Here is an 18,318-nt window from a genome sequence, read left to right as displayed (position 1 = left end):
ATTTTTGGGGAAACAATTGGTAAAGGCATGGTTTTGTGAGGGAAACCTTGGGTGGAAAAACGGATTGGGAATACACTGGGGATAATAGGTTATAGGATAAAAGGGAAAGGTAGGTTTGGCAAACGGAGATTGTATGGGCTGCTTATAATGGGGATATTGTTTGACATGACTACGATTTGCAGCATATATACTGCCTTTTACAGAAGCACCATCAGGCCCAGTAACATTTGCTGCTTGCAGGCCTTTCCTTCCTTGAATAATCCTGAACTCTACCACTTCTCCGTCTCCTAAACTTGGGATATATTTTTTAGGGTTATTCTTTTTCATGGCAATTTTATGAATGAATATGTCTTCCTGGTTGTCACATCTCGTTATAAAACCATAATTTTGTTTGACATTATACCATTTTGCTATTCCTAAAACCTTAGCTATGATGATTTTTTCTTTTTTCTGGGTCACTGCTGTTTTCTGTCTCGCTGTGTTCCTGGTTTCACTTTCGTTTTCGCTCGCTCCCGCGTTGGGGCTACTGGAGCTGCCAGGGCTGCTGGGGCCGTTGGGGCTGCTCATGCCTGCGCACTCTCGCCGCAGGGTCTCGACTTCTTGGGGTCACATTCGGGGCTTCTGGTCACAGCTGCACTGCTGCTGCCTGGCGCTTTGCCCACGTCTCAGCTGGGTCCGCGCGCGGCGGCCCCGCCGCGCTCTGGGCCGCCAGCCGCCACCTGCACACGGGGCTCACTCCACCACACGCTGTGCTGGGCCAGGCAGGCACTGCCAAGTCTGCTCCGTCACGCCGCAGGACGCGCCGCTCCATCCGCTCCTGGCTCCGCTGCCAACACTGCAGCTGGCGCTGGCCCACCCGCGCGCGGGAACTGTCTCGCCACCACCCGCAGAGCACTCGGTGTACGTGGCCGCGGTCGCATGGTCCCTGAGGCACGTTTCCCTCTGCAAGGACACAGTTGATATTGTTCAACAGTCTCTGTAATTAGATAATATTCACGGAAATATTCTTCCATTGGCATATATTTTGACTCAGAAATTAACTGTGTCCAAACATTCTTCCAAAAGTCTTTGGTAAGAATCAAGTCCCAAGAAACGTAGAATAAGTTTTTAAACAACCATGCCAGGAAGTGTCTTAGTTCTTTTTGAGCTTGAATTAAGCTAAAATTTACATATCGGTGTTCAAGAATCTTTTCAAGTTTAAGATGCATGTCCCTTTGCGGCTCTGAGAGCCAAGAGTCTTCCCACGGTTCCTCCATTGTTTAGAGATGGAACAGCAAAACGAAAACAAGAAGAGAAATCCAGAGAATTTACTCACAAATCACAGTCGCTGTCCCCAGGGATCGATATGCTGCCCGCATTACTCACCATTGTTGCAGCGGGGATTACTGCAACATGCATAAGACAGCGAGGCCTGTGGAAGAATAGGGACTGATTCTTGATAGATGTTTTAGAGATGTTTATTTTCCAGCCGCATGGCCGGGGTCTTGCCCAAGAACTGTCGCAATCATGGGACAACCAGGGTCCTCCCCACCCAGGGGAACACAAAACAACCAATGGGGAATGGGATTCACCAGGGAGTAGGGAAACCCCGTGCCTCTACCCCAGGGTCCCCTCTCCCAGGACCCCATGGCAGGGGGGAGGAACCCCAACATGTACCCAGCAAATTGCCCGTCAAAATTTGCTCTTCCACCAACCTCCTACTGGTTTAAACAACCATCTCTCTTTCCATACTATCAAACAACATTTCTAACATAGTATGTATATCCTTCCAGTCTGGATCCTGAGTTTTAATCATCATGTCTGGGTCATCTCAGTAGGTGCCAGCTATCGACTTCCAATTTTTAAGGTCCATTATTGAAAACTGCACTTTTACTGTGATTGGACTGTCTGTACCTACTGTCTGATGGAAGGGAGCTACTATCACATCTCACTGTTTAGCTCTAGTTCTCCCTGCAATCAGACTTAAACCCTCTGCTCCTTGATACATCCTCCCCATCCTCTCTATCTTCTCTTCTAGACTTGCCAGTTTCCCAGTAATATCAATCTTGGCAGCCTGATTATCTGTTTCCCCATCCAACCTGTGATTAGGACTGACCATAAGATCTAAATCATCCTCCTTATGGAGGAGATGTTTAGAACAATTTTTTCCTATGCTCCACATAGAACAACGTTTTAACCCTTTTCCTTGATTCTTTTTTTCAAAAGCCAGAACAAAAGGGTCCGAGGGGGCTGTATTCAAGCCACAGTGTTTCTTCCATTCCAGATTATTCCACAAAGTGAAAAACATATCAGCATGCATAACCTCATCCCATTTCTGTTCCCATCTTAAAAACAAAATTAACTGTAACAATGTATTATAGTTCAAGGTTCCATTTTGTGGCCACTTTTCTCCAGAGTCTAGTTTGTACAATGGCCACTATTAATTGCAATACTTACTCAAATTCTCCTTGGTAGCTGTTCCCCCAGGGGGCCTGCCAATCTTTCTCCAATGTTGCAAAATGCAACAAAGTGGGAACTTTTTCAAAATGATTGTCCGTTACCCATCTCCAAATAGTAGACCCAAAATGTTACAATACAGATACAAATACAAAACAATTAAAACAACAATAGATAGATTGATTGATCGATAAAACCTAGTCAAACACTGAATTCCAGAATACCAAATAATCCAACAAACATGCTGGAAAATCCACGTCTTAAATGGGCAGGATTCCCAAAAGAATGCCTTATTATTGAATGGGATCTTACCTGTGTCCCAGACTGGTCCAAGGAACTTTGGTCTTCTCCAGGAATGTCCCGGTACCAGCGTGAAGATCCAGAGATCACTCGTATCCATGGGAAATCAGGCAGAGTATCCCATCTGGGGGCCAGAAAATGATACCAAAATCAGATAGAAACTTGCTAACACAGTTTTGAGTATTAGAAAGCAGGCATTCTTTATTGCAGCACTGGGTACTGAGAGGATCCTTCCTCTAATTGAGGGCACTGAGCATCAGGTAAACAGAGTTTTTATCATACACACTGATTACATATTCATTAGCTATCCCCACTTACTTGATGTATATGTATTACTTTATTTTACATAGTTGCACCCCTTATTGGAAGTTGTTGGGGTTTTAGTTTAGTCCTAGGTTTTTTTTTCCTGTTAAAGGAATTTTTTCCCATATGCATGTTGCTAGGGGACAAATGGCTGTGCTTAAGGAAGACAAAAAGAACCTGGCTGCTCTTTTTGTTTCACCTGGGGGTGTGGGCAGTTTGCTCTTGAAGTTCGGAGAGAGAAGCTGCTGGTTCTTTTCTGCCGTTCTTTTCAGCGGAGAAAGATCCCAGGATCCCCTGCCCACCTTCCCTGCCCCGCTGGAGGCCGGGCTGTGGCCGCCCTGCCCTGCTGCTGCTTCAAGCCTTTGCTGTGTTGTAGCCGTGCTCAGCCTGCCTGCCTAGACCTCTGGGGGGTTCTCCATTTGGATACATCTCGTCTGTCCTCCGGGTTTTGTGCTCATCCCTGCTGTTCCAGCCTGCCGTTCCAGCTTGCTGTTCCCGAAGGTCCAGCCAGACACCGGGGCCAGCTGTCCGGGGGTTTGTGAAGCCTTTGTTCCATCCTTCCCCGGGATCCCAGGCCACCGGTGCCCCGTGCTCCCCGAGCTGGGTCCAGAGCGCCCCCTGCAGCCGCGGGGAAGCCATCACACCTGCCCTGCTCACCGGGAGCCGCCAGCACCCCTACCGGCTGCAAGCAGAACTGCACCCAAGGGGAAAGGGCCTGACAGCCGAGAAGGCTGGGACTGGGTTTGTGATTGCTGTTACTGCCATAGTTATTGTTGCTTCTTTGACTGGTTATATATATAATAGTAAAGAACTGTTATTCCTATTTCCCACATATTTGCCTAAAAGCCCTTGGTTTCAAAATTATAATAACTCGGAGGGAAGGGGTTACATCTGCCATTCCAAGGGAGGCTTCTGCCTTCTTTAGCATACACCTATCTTTCAAACCAAGACAGAAGTACTTATATGGTCTTTTGGGGTCTTCTTTGGTGGTCTTCGATGTCCAGTGTCCTAATTTTTAGGTTGCCATTCCTTGACCCCAGCTCGAGTACGCACAATACCATTGTTTTGCATGATTCCTGCTTTGTCAGCCTTATCTACTTCTCCAAGTCTACATTGTTCCCTTTATTTGGTAAGAGTAAAATGTTCTGTTCTATCATTATCAGTTTGTTTATTAAGTTTAGGAGTCTTGTCACTTCTTTGTCTGATTTCTAGATGAGAAAAATATGGGAAAATGCAAAGCTAATTAGTCTATTATCACATTCTTTTTTTTTTTTTTTTTAATACGTACAAATAGTTCCTTTGAAAGTCTTTCAAGAGTATTATTAGCACCTTCATAGCCTGGTGTCTTGGGCTGACTTTATGATGCGCATCTCCTATCGCTGCTCTATGACCAGAGATGAATTTTGTGCCTGTGTCTTTAAAACTGGGTGCGAAAGAAGAAAAAAAAGTCAGGCAAACTTTTCAAAGCAGTTTTGTGTTCAAGGACATAGAGATAGCTGCTGCATCTGCTAGAGAGCGGAGGAAGCACCCTTTTGCTGCTTTTCAGCCAGCTTTTGGCTCAGTTTTCTCCAGAGAGAGACGGAGAGTTAAATAACTTTTTTTCCTGGGACTTCGGTTTCTTCTTCTTCTCTTTTGGAACTGTTGAGAACACCAAAACTCACTGGGAGAGCTTCCCACCGAGGCCCAGAGGGGCCTACATTGAACCCAGCTCCAGAGAAGAGAGTTAAAATTATTTGCTGTTTAGCCGGCTCACTAGCTGAGGCAAGAACTTTTCCTTGGACTGTTCTGTTCTGGTCCGGATCACCAGCACCAGGAGGCCCATGCCATGGCCTGGAGGGACCACACCCCAGCTCCGGAGAGAGAACAGCCGCACCTACAGAAGGATTTTGAATTTTACCAGGTTCTCTCCACAGCGAGAGGTTTTCTTATTTAGCATTATTCTGTTCCAGTGTGTTTGTTAAATAAATAGTTTTTTTCCCTTTCACTTTCTATTAGTTTTCTCTGTTTTTGAATTTCGAGTTCTTTTACTCGGAGTTTGGATTACAACGCAGGAGATGCCAGGCCTTTCTTCTTTACTGATGTTTATTATTTCTTATCTTTAGCACAGCTGCACAGGGTGTGCTTTCTAGTTGGCAGGGTGGAAAATGGCCATGAGTTTTCACTTCCAAGGTTTTTTAAAGTCTAAATTAACCAATTTTGAAAGGCTAAGTAATATGCTTTTACTTACAATCCAATTACTAAGTTTTCATGTCCCGCAGTGCGGAACTTCTGGACCAATACCATAACTCCTAGATTTATGAAGAAAAAGGTGAAAGGAGAAGACATAAATCCACACCCAAAATCCTCCATATTGTAACCTATTATTACCTATATCCCCTAAACCAAATTTTCTAGATTTCTACACATTCCACCCAGTGATATAACTTTTAATTACACAGCAATAACCTCAGTGTTATCACACAATTTAGGAAGCTTTCTCCAGGGTTTTGGATCGAATACAGTGTACTTCTGAGGATCACTGCCTCTCAGCACTGACAGGCTGAAATTCTCAGAACCCAGGGTTCCAACAACTTTCCTCCGAGGAAAATGTTATTTTCCTGAACCTGGTGGGGGAGGGGTGGTTGTAACCTGCCTTCTGTCAGAGGATATTTTCCTCCAAATTTGTCTCAAACCGGCACACCTGGTAACTTCTTTGAAGACTGGTTGCAGTTTTGGCCCTTGTCACAGGGAATATATAATTAAGTAAGTAAGTGCTTCTTTCTCAACACTGACTAGGAAACAAAAGGTTTTGTTCTATTTCTGATCGGTTAGTTTGCAGATCACAAGTATACTTTAGCAGTTTTTTCTGATGTTAAGAAATAGCTACTGTCAGCAGCTTGTTACACACATATTACTTTGGTAATGCACCTTCTGCCTGTTGCAATAGCAACCTCAGAACATTACCTCAGCAGCCACTCAAATTAATTTTTACAAAAGTAAAGTAATTATAGCTATAATTAACTTCTTAGACTTGGTCTGTAGTGTAAATTTACGCAGTGCTATGTTACTGGGTTTTTTTAAGAGTAACTATGCAATTTTCTTTTATTTTTTTTGTTTTGTTCCTTTGTATAATGCCTACCTGAGTAAGTACCATTTGGGTGAGAAGTCATAATTACGTCTCATCAAAATAAGATATTTCTTAGCAGGTGGTAAAAATAAAATCATAGTGTCATGTAGTTCTGCCCTAAATTGTTTGCACAGTTGCTGCTAACTTTATAACTGACTCCCCAGTAATAATAGTGATTATATGGTTTTGGACTCCACCTTAAGACAATGGCCAGGATGTTTCCAATATCCATATCTTTAATATAAATATAAATTTTGAAGTTAATAAACTAATAAAACATCTGGCTTTGGCAATTGTTAGCAACACTTTTTGTGAAGGACCATGTTTATGACGGTTTGTTTGAAAGAGTGCATGTTTGTAGCAACTTCTGCTGTATACTGAACAGGCAGTTGTGTCACAAAAGTTGACTGCAGAATTTGTGCATGCATGTATGTGGTGAAGCTTCTAAGGGCTTGCAATTTAATTTGGGTGTTGGTTTCTTTTTTAGTTAGACCCTTATCCTAAAATCCCTTATGCATGCCTGTTATGTGATTAAAATTTTTATATGTGCAAGTCAGGGGTAACCCAATATGCTATTGTAGAGGCTCCACTTTTGAGGGGGCTGTTTCGGGCTTTTTTTTCCTGAGCTTGCAAAAGTAGCCACTCAGAAAAACTGCATTTCGCAATCAAAAACTGTTTTGGAGTGAACTTTGCAAAGCCGGCCCCGGTCCCTGGGGCCAGGTCACCCTGCATCGGTGCCAACAGACCAGTTCTTCCCCCACAACACACCTGCAGTGCAGAGGACAGCAGCACCAACACCAGCGGAGCCCAGCGGGTGGCAGGAGGAAGCAGCAGGAGGCAGCCCTGACTCCACACATGCCGGCAAGTCTTCATCTGCCACTAGAACTGCTCTGCAAGCTCCTACCTTCCCAGGAGGGTTTGCTGCCATCCTTTCCCCTTGTCTCCCAGACCATGCAGTCACCTGTGAAGGCTGGCATCTTGGGGAGAAGGTCTGCTGGGGTCCCTTCCCCCCGCCATGTAGCCCTGGGAGAGGGGCCCTGAGGGGAGGCACGGGGTTTCCCGAGCCCCTGGTCAGCCTCGTTCGTGATTGGTTGGTTTGTGCTTCCTGCGCAGGGAAGGACGCTCAGTCCAGACTGTGAGAGTTCCTCGGCAGAGCTCCAGACATGCGGCTGGGGAAATAAACATCTCTGAAACATCTACCAAGGATCGGTCCATATATATTTCTTTTCCACGGGACTCCTGGTTTGATATATGCGTGTTACAGTAATCCCCGCTGTAACAAATGGTGGGGAATGAGGGCAAGACACCGATCCCTAAGGACAGAAAATTCGTGAGTAAAAACCACTCTAGACCTCTCTCTTCTCACCTTGGTTTGGATATTCTCTCTGGACTATGGAAGAATCGTGGGAAATGTGGCTCTCTGAACCACAGAAAAAAATGTATCTAGAAGTTAAAGAAATCCTTGAACAACAAAACAAGAAACTATTTGTTCTGGGAAATCTAGAACATTTTTTTAACTGGCTTTTCAAAAATTTTTTCGATATTTCTCGAGAGTTATTTTTTGATATTAGTCCTCCTGGAGTTCGTCTGGCTTGTCACAGGTGTTTTTGGCACGAGATCTTGTGTGAGATGAAGGATCAAACAGAACATGCATTAGTGATTGAACCCTTGTGTGGATCCCTCGTGGTCAGTGAAGCTATTCAGGAGCATTTGTATGGTCCTATTACCCCTAGAGCAGAGGATGGCCATAGTCCCGCGGAGGAGGCTGCGCGGCCGCCATCCCAGGAGCGCGTGGCTGCAGCCGTGCCGGTGGAGGTGACTGCGCTGGATGTGCCCGGCCCCCTCGGGAGCGCGCGCCTTATCACGGACCCCATCCCTGTCTCGGGGTCCCCGGCCACGCGACCGTGAGTGAGGGAGCGATGCCGCAGGCGCCGCAGGTGCTGTGGGCCACGTGCAGCAGAGAGGCGGCCCCCACGAGCAGCCAGGAACGGGGGGTCAGTGTGGAAGCCCGCCCTGAGCATACGGCTCAGAGAGCCCTGTGGAGGGAGAAGCGGCGGTTTCCACAGCAACACGAGAAGCCGCGCAGCACAGCGCCGAGCCGAAACGGGGCCGCTCTCAAAGCAGCGTGGAGTTAGGGGAGCGGAATCACTCACAGGGCCCGGGGCCGGCAGTGATGGCATCACGGGGCCACGCAGAGCCCAGACACATGCTGGAGCAGCGCCGCTCGGAGGGTGCGGAGCAGCCGCAACGCGGGGGCCTGGCCGAGACATCAGAGTCGGCGAGGCAGCGGCCATGCAGGACCAGCAGCCACGACAAACATGCAAGCGCATGATAGGAGAAGTTATAGCAATGAAAATCACAGGAACTGTGAAATGGTACAATGTAAAAAACTGCTAAGGATTTATAACACGAGATGATACAGGGGAAGATTTATTCATCCATAGAACTGCTATTAAAAGGAATAACCCTAAAAATTGCCTGCAAAGTGTAGGAGATGGGGAAGTTGTACAATTTGATATAGTGCAAGGAAAGAAGGGTTTACAAGCAGCGAATGTTACTGGGCCTGGAGGAATTCCAGTCAAAGGCAGCTGTTATGCACAAAATTATAAACAATATCCATTCCAACAACTTCCCTATCCACAGCCTACTTTCCCCTTTTACCCTCTACCCAATATGAACCCTTTCCTAAGTTTACCCTATCCCCAGTTCATTCATAATCCGTTTTTCACCCCATGGCTTCCCTATACAATTCCCTTTCCCTAGAACTCGTCTCCGATGCCGAGGGGGGATGAAAAGGGGGAGGGAAGAAATTAAACCCTCTCCTCCCTCAGTTTCCCCACAAAGCATGCTCTGAGATTCCTGTTTCCCTTCTGTCAGCCTTAAGATGTTCCACAGAATACGTTTGGACATTCAAAGGCTCAGGAGGGTGGCTTGTTTTGTTTTGAAATTGTCCTTGTTGTTTTCAGTGTTAAGTTTTACATCCCTTTTGTTAAAAATAAACAAGTGAAATGTCGGGATCCCTTCCCCCCGCCATGTAGCCCTAGGAGAGGGGCCCTGAGGGGAGGCACGGGGTTTCCCGAGCCCCTGGTCAGCCTCGTTCGTGATTGGTTGGTTTGTGTTTCCTGCGGGGGAAGGACACTCAGTCCAGACTGTGAGAGTTCCTCGGCAGAGCTCCGGCCATGCGGCTGGGGAAATAAACATCTCTGAAACATTTAGCAAGAATCTGTCCATATATATTTCTTTTCCACGGAACTCCTGGTTTGATATATGCGTGTTACAGTAATCCCCGCTGTAACAAAGGTCAGGTGCCATTTTCCCTTTGTCTCCTTACATGTGGTTACCCATGGCAGAAGCCATCTTGGAAAGGGTATTTCCACCATTTTGGGTGTCTCTGGGAGTTTGTGCGATTTAGCAATTTTGTATCTAGTGATTATTTACTGTTATTTTTTGCCTGTTGCAGTTTTGCTTGTTAGTAAACTGTTATTTTTTCCCTTATATCTATTTGTATTTAATTTTTCCTTATTGGTGGAAAGGGATTGCTTAAAACAAAGGGAGAGAACTCAGAGTGTTCCCCTTTAAATTGTCTTTAACCAAGACAGCATGTTTTCTCATGTGAGTACTGTATTTGTCAGTAGTTTGATTAGAACTGCAGTAGATGACTACTTTAAAAGCTATGGTGAATTGTGTCCTTAATAAGTAATGATACAAAAAATAAATAAAAATATTAATTTTCTGATAGTGTTCACTTTTACTCTTCATCCAGAGTAGTCTGAATTCAGATATTCTCAAGACATTTCATGTAGCCCTATAATTTTGTTAGACATCTTTTAAATTAAATGTCTTCACAAATCTTTTTCTGGTTGCAAATAAACCAGTGGAAGAGGTAACTCCATCCTGCTTCCCTGCTGGAGGTTACAGACTTCTCACACCCCAGTCTGTATCAGTCAAACAAGCTGTCTTAATTTGAACAATTTCCATAGTGTTTCTTTGCTATTTCAAATAATTTTCATAGCAATAGATCATGAAGACATTGCACAAGAGCAAGAGTTAAGCATGGACTGTGGCTTTTGGAAAAAGGTGTAGTTAGAAGCAGCTGGAGTGAGGATTTGGCCTGCAGAGTTGCAGTTGGAAAAGGTGTTTGATGTTTTGATGTTTTTATTTAAAGTTGCTGCTTGTGCCAGAGACAATACCAATGTGATTACTGATCTCTATTATATGCTCACTGTCAGGATGCTAGGCATCCTCAGGTGTCAGGAGGGAATATGTGAATTGAAACCAATTCAAGCCTGTTGCTCTCCTCAAAATTCTTCTGCTAGTTGTTCAGTTCTTATACTCTATATTGAGCTTAGCCATGTATATGCTCCTCCCATGCTGGACTGGATAACAGATATTCACACTCTCTTAATGAACTCAGAGAGAAACATTTACATCACCAGTTGATCCACTCAACTCATTGATCCAACTCTTTTGATATGAAGAAGCCTTGAATATAATTCACTGCAATAATAAAGACTTATAAAATATGATAAACCAAAACTATGATAAACCCTTTATCAAAGGGTTATCAAAGGAGGGACCTCAATTTGAGTGCTGTGTGCAGTTCTGGGGCCCACAATTTAAAAAGAATATGAAGGTCTTTGAATGTGTCCAGAGAAGGACCACCAAGCTGGTGAATGGGCTGGAAGGCATGTCCTGTGAGGAGGAACAGCTGAGGACTCTGGGTTTGTCTAGTTTGGAGAAAAGGAAGCTAAGGGGTGACCTCATGGCTCTCTGCAGCTTCCTGAGGAGGAGACATGGAGGGAGGTGCTGAGCTCTTCTCCCTGGAATCCACTGACAGGACGTGTGGAAATGGTTCAAAGTTGCATCAGGGGAGGTTCAGATAAGGAAACATTTCTTTACTGAGAGGGTGGTCAAAAGCTGGAAGAGGCTTCCTAGAGAGGTTGCTGATGCCCCAAGCCTGTCAGTGTTTAAGAGGCATTTGGACAATGCCCTTAATAATATGCTTTCAGTTTTGGCCAGCCGTGAAGTGGTTAGGCAGTTGGACTACATGATCATTGTAGGTCTCTTCCAACTGGAAGTATTCCATGCTATTCTAAAAAAATAAAATTCTAAATGTTCTATATTACTGTAACAGCTATGATAATATTTGAAAATTGTGTGTGCTGGTAGTGTGTATTTAATAATGATATTCCAGTCATCTTTTCCTTTTTATGTAAATATTCACATTTGTTCATTTACACTTTCCATATTCCTGCTCAGCATTTTGAAATATTCTGTCAACCCAGTAAGTTACTTAAAGAAAATGACACCATTACCCCATTCATCCTGATGGAAAATGTGCATGCAGTTCTAGAAAAATAAAAGTATACTCTTACACAGTTAATACAAAAGTCATTTTAACGGTATTGAGCATGTCTGTTGATTTGTTCCACTGGCATTTTGGGAAGATTGTACATGAATAAAGAGAAACAATTAATTTCGGCTATATTCCAGAATATTCAGATGTGGTACAAATCAGTGGGTGCAGTAGAGCAGAAATACCCTGATGACAATCCTTATGATATACATGCTTACCCAATGATGATTTTTTTAAAAATTATTTATATTATTTTGGAGCAGACAGAATGTGAGCTTTAAAAAGAAGCATAAGGAGATTTTATTGATTTTAGAGTCTTTTGAATGAAATTTTGTATTGCTGATGCAGGCAAAACTTTCAGGCTAATTGTCAGAAACATGTTTAATTCCCTCTAAATTGATAAAATAAAGTTATATCTGTAGGAGCTTGGGTGGGTTGGACGGTCAGGACGGACGGAGACAAGAGATCTCTGAAGTCAGATCTTGGAACATGCGGTTTATTGCAAAGGGCGTGGGTACAGGGGCACTGCTTAGAGCTGCCAGCCGCAGCTCGAAGCAGGCCCAAGAGAGCAAGAGTGTAAAAGTAAGAGCAAGTAGGTAAGAGTGGAGTAAGAGTGAGCGAAGAGGAAGTAAGAGAGTAAGCGGGTAAGGGAGTAAGTAGAGTGGTGGTGAAGTCCTGGTTACAATACAATAAATCATCTTCTGTACTGAATATTCTAATTTCCACTAACCAATCTAATACAAGATACAAATCCTATAGCATTTACATACAGCCTATAAGAATTGTTATATTACCATAGAGCGTTACATCTTAACTCCTAAAAACTACTCTTTGGACCCCTTCTGCTGAGCTAGTAGGGTCTGCTCTGACCCTTGGACCTGTCTGCAAGCAGAGGGTATTGTTCAATCAAAAGGGGATTACATTCAGTCGGCCATACCATTGTTTTCCAGTTGTTCAGTAACTAAGACTTGGTATCTCAAAGGTGGCCTTCATTTCGATGTCGCTTATAGTTTTCATATTCCCAAAATCTTTTGTCAGGCAATCATATTTATAAGGCTTTCCTGTTTCATCTTCCCCAACAATATCTACTGCGAGCAACTAAGTATGATGCAGCAGCTCACTCACTCCCCTGCTTTCCCCCTCTCCCAGTGGGACGAGGAGGAGAATCAAGGGGAAAAAAAGTAAAACCCATGGGTTCAGATAAGAATAGTTTAATAATTGAAACAAAGTAAAATATAATAATAACAATAATAACAATAATTATAATGGAAAGGAGAGAGAGAATGGAGCACTCCATTTCCTTCCCTCTTTTATGTCATTATTGTTTTTTTTTCTGTTGTACTTCTTCCTATCCCACACTTTATTTCTTTTCCTCAGACTTCCTTTTTTTCCTCAGTGGATTATGGTCTCACTGTCTTGCATTCCTGTTGTTTCTCCCCATCTATAGTTACCTTAACGACTTGGACCGCATAGCAGATTCAGCCTATCTGCCAACTCAGCAAGATGTGCTTAGAGTTCGAGTCCCAACAACAGGGATCATTGAATATCCATTTGACTTACAAAGCGTCATTTTCAGGTAGAAAAAAGTTTAACATCCATTTGCTTTGTTTCTTTTGTTTCCTTTTACATTAGTAATACCATGTATAGGATATTGGTTAAAAGTACAAATTATTCAATGTTTTTTAAATTTGAGCTTGGTGTTAATTCTATATTCATGTTTTTGTCCATATATGATTAGCAGCTGGGGTTAAAGGTGTCAAGAGGATGAGAGACAGATTTGTCTTTTTCTGAAGGTAGTTATTATTGATAGAAAAACTGGAAGTCATTTTTCAATAAAATTAGTATAAATGTTCTATTATGTATAATAATGAAATGGAAATGTACCACTTCTATACTTGATTTTTATAGAGAAGTGATATTTTACAAATTTAATGCCATTCCTACAAATAATTTTCCCCACAGCTTATTCTGAGGGCAAATACAATTGCTCAAAAATAACTATGCAGTTACAAGTACAAGTTAGACACCCAAGTGTCTAATTAGATTGAGATCCATAATAAATTTGGAGTACACTCTGCCAGCAAATTTGAGCTTTTGTTTTGGCTATTGACAACTTCAGTAAATACAGATTATATTTTATTTATACTCTTAAAATTAGGCAGCCTTGACAAGTTTGGAATTTTGACTGGCAATTTCTTGGGAGAAAGGCAGGCCACCAACTTAATTCTGTGAACATGTGTTTCTGCTAAATATACAGAGCATACATTCTAGAATCGTGACTCAGAATCATAAGCGTTTTGAATATCAGAAATTTGACGGCTTTGAGACCCATAATAATTCAAATTCAGAAAGCACATCAAATTAAAAAGCAAATACGATAACTTTTTTATTTACAACACATTCCATTAGTCTTTAATATGAGTGGTGACAGTTTTAAGGAAAACCAAATTGTGTTTTCAACTAAATTCTTGAATTCAGTGTTTCATATATGTTTGTATGTTTATCTGCAAAGGTATTTGTGGAGTTGATGTGATTATTGTTAATTTTGCAGAATGGTGGATGTAGGAGGCCAACGATCGGAAAGAAGAAAATGGATACATTGCTTTGAAAATGTCACATCTATCATGTTCCTAGTAGCTCTTAGTGAATATGATCAAGTGCTTGTGGAGTCCGACAATGAGGTAAGCAAGCATTAGCATAAATCACCAGTTTTTAAGAAAAAATACTTTCCCTAAAATTAATTAAATTTTCTTTTTTTTGCAAATTGATTAAAACACAAGTTTGTAGAGAGGTTTGGTCTATGTGTTTATTTGGATATTAAATTTTTTGGACCAGTAAAGTGTAATGATAGATTGAATACTTCATGCTAAACAGCAAAACGGAAAGTTGCTAGTCCTTTTAAGACATTTTCAAAGCAGGCTGACTTGTCCAGTCCTGGTTGTTTTCCAAATGTCTACCAGCAGTTGTATGCAACTGCATGGAATGAAATGAGAAGTTCTACAGGGATTAATAGGCTAATACTCAAATAATATGTCACAAACTGATCTCTTCCATGGAAGGTCAGTGGAACCCATCTATTTTGCATTAAAGGTGGAATAGCTGACTGTAGAGAAATGTTCTTATTGTAGCTATTTGCATGGTTAATGTGTAGCAGAACCATAAAAATACAATGGGAATTAAAACAAAATTCATAGGTTCTTTTCTAGAACAGACCCTAAAGTAGTAAACTTCATTTCATTGACTTAAAGTATAGGATTTATATTGGCTTATATTTCCTACTTGTGTTGCTATTTCAAAGAATAACAGAAGTAAAAAACTCATGCATGGTGATGTCGGGGTCTCCTCCCCCTGCCATGTAGCCCTAGGAGAGGGGCCCTGAGGGGACAGAGACGGGGTTTCCCGAGCCCCTGGTCAGCCTTGTTCGCCACTGGCTGTTTTGTGTTTCCCTGCGCGGGCAAGGATGCTCGGTCCTGTGACTAGGAGTTCCTCAGCAGAGCCCAGCCATGCGGCTGGAGAAATAAACATCTCTCTGAAACATCTATCAAGAATCTGTCCATATATATTTCTTTTCCATGGCCGCCTTGTTTGATATGCGTGTTACAGTATCCCCACTGTAACATAATAGTGGAGAATGCGGGCAAGACACCAATCCCTAAGGACAGGAAATTCGTGAGTAAAAACCACTCTAGATCTCTCTCTTCTCACCTTGGTTTGGATATTCTCTCTGGACTATGGAAGAATTGTGGGAAATGTGGCTCTCTGAGCCACAGAAAGAAATGTATCTAGAAGTTAAAGAAATCCTTGAACAACAAAACAAGAAAGTATTTGTTCTGGGAGATCTAGAACATTTTTTTAACTGGCTTTTCAAAAATTTTTTCTATATTTCTCGAGACTTACTTTTTGATATTAATCCTCCTGGAATTCCTGGAGTTAATCACGGGAGTTTTTGGCACAAGATCTTGTGTGAGATGAAGGATCAAACAGAACATGCATTAGTGATTGAACCCCTCCGCGGATGCCTTGTAATCACTGAAGCTATTCTGGAGCATTTGTATGGTCCTATTACCACTAGAGCAGAGGATGGCCATAATCCCGTGGCGGAGACCATGCGGCCACCATCCCAGGAGCGCGACTGTGCTGACGGAGGTGCCTGCGCTGGATGCGCCCGGCCCCCTCGGGAGCGTGCGCCTTATCGCGGACGCCAATCCCTGTCTCGGGGTCCCCTGCCATGCGACCGCAAGTGAGGGAGCGACTCTGCAGGCGCCGCAGGTGCCGTGGGCCACGAGCAGCCAGGAACCGGGGATCGGCGTGGAAACCCGCTTTGAGCACACGGCTCGGAGAGCCCCGTAGAGTGAAAAGCGGTGGTTTCCATAGCGACACGAGAAGCTGCGCAGCACAGCGCCGAGCCGAAACGGGGCCACTCTCAAAGCAGCATGGAGTTGGCGGAGTGGAACTGCTCGGAGGGCGCGGGGCCGGCAGCGATGGCAACGCGGGGCCGCGCAGAGCCCAGATGTGCCTGAGCGGGGCTGCTCGGAGGGCGCGGAGCAGCCGCAACGCGGGGGCCCTGCTGAGACATTGGATTCGGCGAAGCGGCGGCCACACGGGACAAGCAGCCACGACAAACACGCAAGCGCGTGATAGGAGAAGTTATAGCAACGAAAATCACAGGAACTGTGAAATGGTACAATTTAAAAAACTGCTATGGATTTATAACACAAGATGATACAGGGGAAGATTTATTCATCCATAGAACTGCTATTAAAAGGAATAACCCTAAAAATTGCCTGCAAAGTGTAGGAGATGGGGAAGTTGTACAATTTGATATAGTGCAAGGAAAGAAGGGTTTACAAGCAGCGAATGTTACTGGGCCTGGGGGTATTCCAGTCAAAGGCAGCCGTTATGCACAAAATTATAAACAATATCCATCCCAGCAGCTTCCCTACGCACAACCTACTTTCCCCTTTTACCCTCTACCCAATATGAACCCTTTCCTAAGTTTACCCTATCCCCAGTTTATTCCTAATCCGTTTTTCACCCCATGGCTTCCCTATACAATTCCCTTTCCCTAGAACTCCTCTCCGATGCCGAGGGGGGATGAAAAGGGGAAGGGAAGAAATTAAACCCTCTCCTGCCTCAGTTTCCCCACAAAGCATGCTCGGAGAGTCCTGTCTCCCTTCTGTCAGCCTTAAGATGTTCCAGAGAATCTGTTTGGACATTTAAAGACTCAGGAGGGTGGCTTGTATTGTTTTAAAACTGTTCTTGTTGTGTTTATCCAGTTGTTTTCAATGTTAAGTTTTACATCTCTTTTGTTAAAAATAAATGGGTGAAATGTCGGGGTCTCCTCCCCCTGCCATGTAGCCCTAAGAGAGGGGCCCTGAGGGAACAGAGACGGGGTTTCCCGAGCCCCTGGTCAGCCTCGTTCCCCATTGGTTGTTTTGTGTTTCCCTGCATGGGCAAGGACACTCGGTCATGTGACTAGGAGTTCCTCGGCAGAGCCCGGCCATGCAGCTGGAGAAATAAACATCTCTCTGAATCATCTATCAAGAATCTGTCCATATATATTTCTTTTCCATGGGACTCCTTGTTTGATATGCGTGTTACAGTATCCCCACTTCAACATGGTGATGGATGAACTAAGTAGGAAAAGTGCAGGAGTACCAAGTGTTTTGTATACAGTTTTACAAAGTAGGGGGGAATTTTAATATTTGGACTTTTTCTTTCATAAAGACTATTTCATTATTCATCGAACTTACATGAGTTACTCACTAGCACTGTTCTATGGAATTTTTAAACATTCATTTACAAAATTTACGTGAAAAAAAGAAAACATTTTAATTTTCTTCATGACTGTATATATATGTTGATTTCTTTGTTTAAGAGAAGGGGTGACATACCAATGTAAAACAGATGTCCCTGGGCAGTCATGATTGTATTCTCAACTTTCTTCAGTGTCTTGGTTTGAAAGACAAGTGTCTGCTAAGGAAGGCAGGAGCCTCCCTTGGAATGGAAAATGTAACCCCCTTCCCTCCAAATTATTATAATTTTGAAATTAAGGGGCTTTCAGGCAAAGATATGAGAATAGGAATAACAGTTCTTTACTAGTATGTATAACAAGGCAAACAAACAGCAACAACTGTGGCAGCAACAACAAACAGAACCAGAAACCCAGTAACAGCCTTCTTGCCTGCAGGCATTTTCCCCTTTGGTGTAGTTACGGTCACAGCCGGCAGGGGCGCTGGCAGGCTCTCGGTGAGCAGGGCAGGTGTGATGATTCCCCTGCGGCTCCAGGGGGCTCTCTGGTGTGAGCCTGGGGAGCACACGGTAATGGCGGACTTGACCGAGATGGGAAGGGATGGAAGAAAGGCTTGCTCTACAAACCCCCCAGGGGCAGCCTATCCTGATGCCCCAGCAGGACTCTCGGAAGCAGCAAGCTGGAATGGCAGGAATGAGCAGAAATCCTGGGGTGGTAGACAAGATGTATCAGAAACTCTGCAGCTGTAGCAGGAGCCATGGGACATCTCGGCAGGCAGGGGATGTGGGGCTACAGTGTAGCGAAAACTCGAAGCAGTGGCAAAGAAGCGGCAGGGGCAGGGCAGCGGGGGCCTGGCCTTGGGATCCCAGGGTTTTTCCCCTGAGGCACCTGAGCAGATGGTGAAAAGTTCCTCTTTTAGTGAGATAGGGTGTTAATAAGGTCCCAGTGCATCGGCCGCTCTTGCGAGCAGAACTCTACTCATGGTAGAAGAAAGGCAGCAGGAGATGGAACCCCGCAGTGGTGACGAATTCTCCCCACAGCGACTGCAGCCTCTCTCCCCTCCGA

The 18,318-nt window shown here is 43.9% G+C and overlaps 1 protein-coding gene across 1 annotated transcript in view; it reads left to right on the top strand.

Annotated features, from left to right (window-relative positions):
• The window catches only part of LOC309584624 (guanine nucleotide-binding protein G(q) subunit alpha), a gene marked incomplete at both ends in the record, with an annotated part of 212,661 nt that overhangs the window by 157,887 nt on the left and 36,456 nt on the right, over nucleotides 1-18,318 (top strand). The window contains 2 exons of the mRNA XM_082300755.1: nucleotides 12,949-13,077; nucleotides 14,053-14,182. Of these exons, the coding sequence (XP_082156881.1) occupies nucleotides 12,949-13,077; nucleotides 14,053-14,182 (259 nt within the window). The remainder of the gene's footprint in view (nucleotides 1-12,948; nucleotides 13,078-14,052; nucleotides 14,183-18,318) is intronic.

This window comes from Coloeus monedula (genome assembly GCF_965178545.1).
Source record: "Coloeus monedula genome assembly, chromosome: W".
NCBI lineage: Eukaryota > Metazoa > Chordata > Aves > Passeriformes > Corvidae > Coloeus > Coloeus monedula.
Note: the sequence above shows the minus strand (reverse complement) of the source record. Positions and strands in the feature narration are given on the sequence as shown.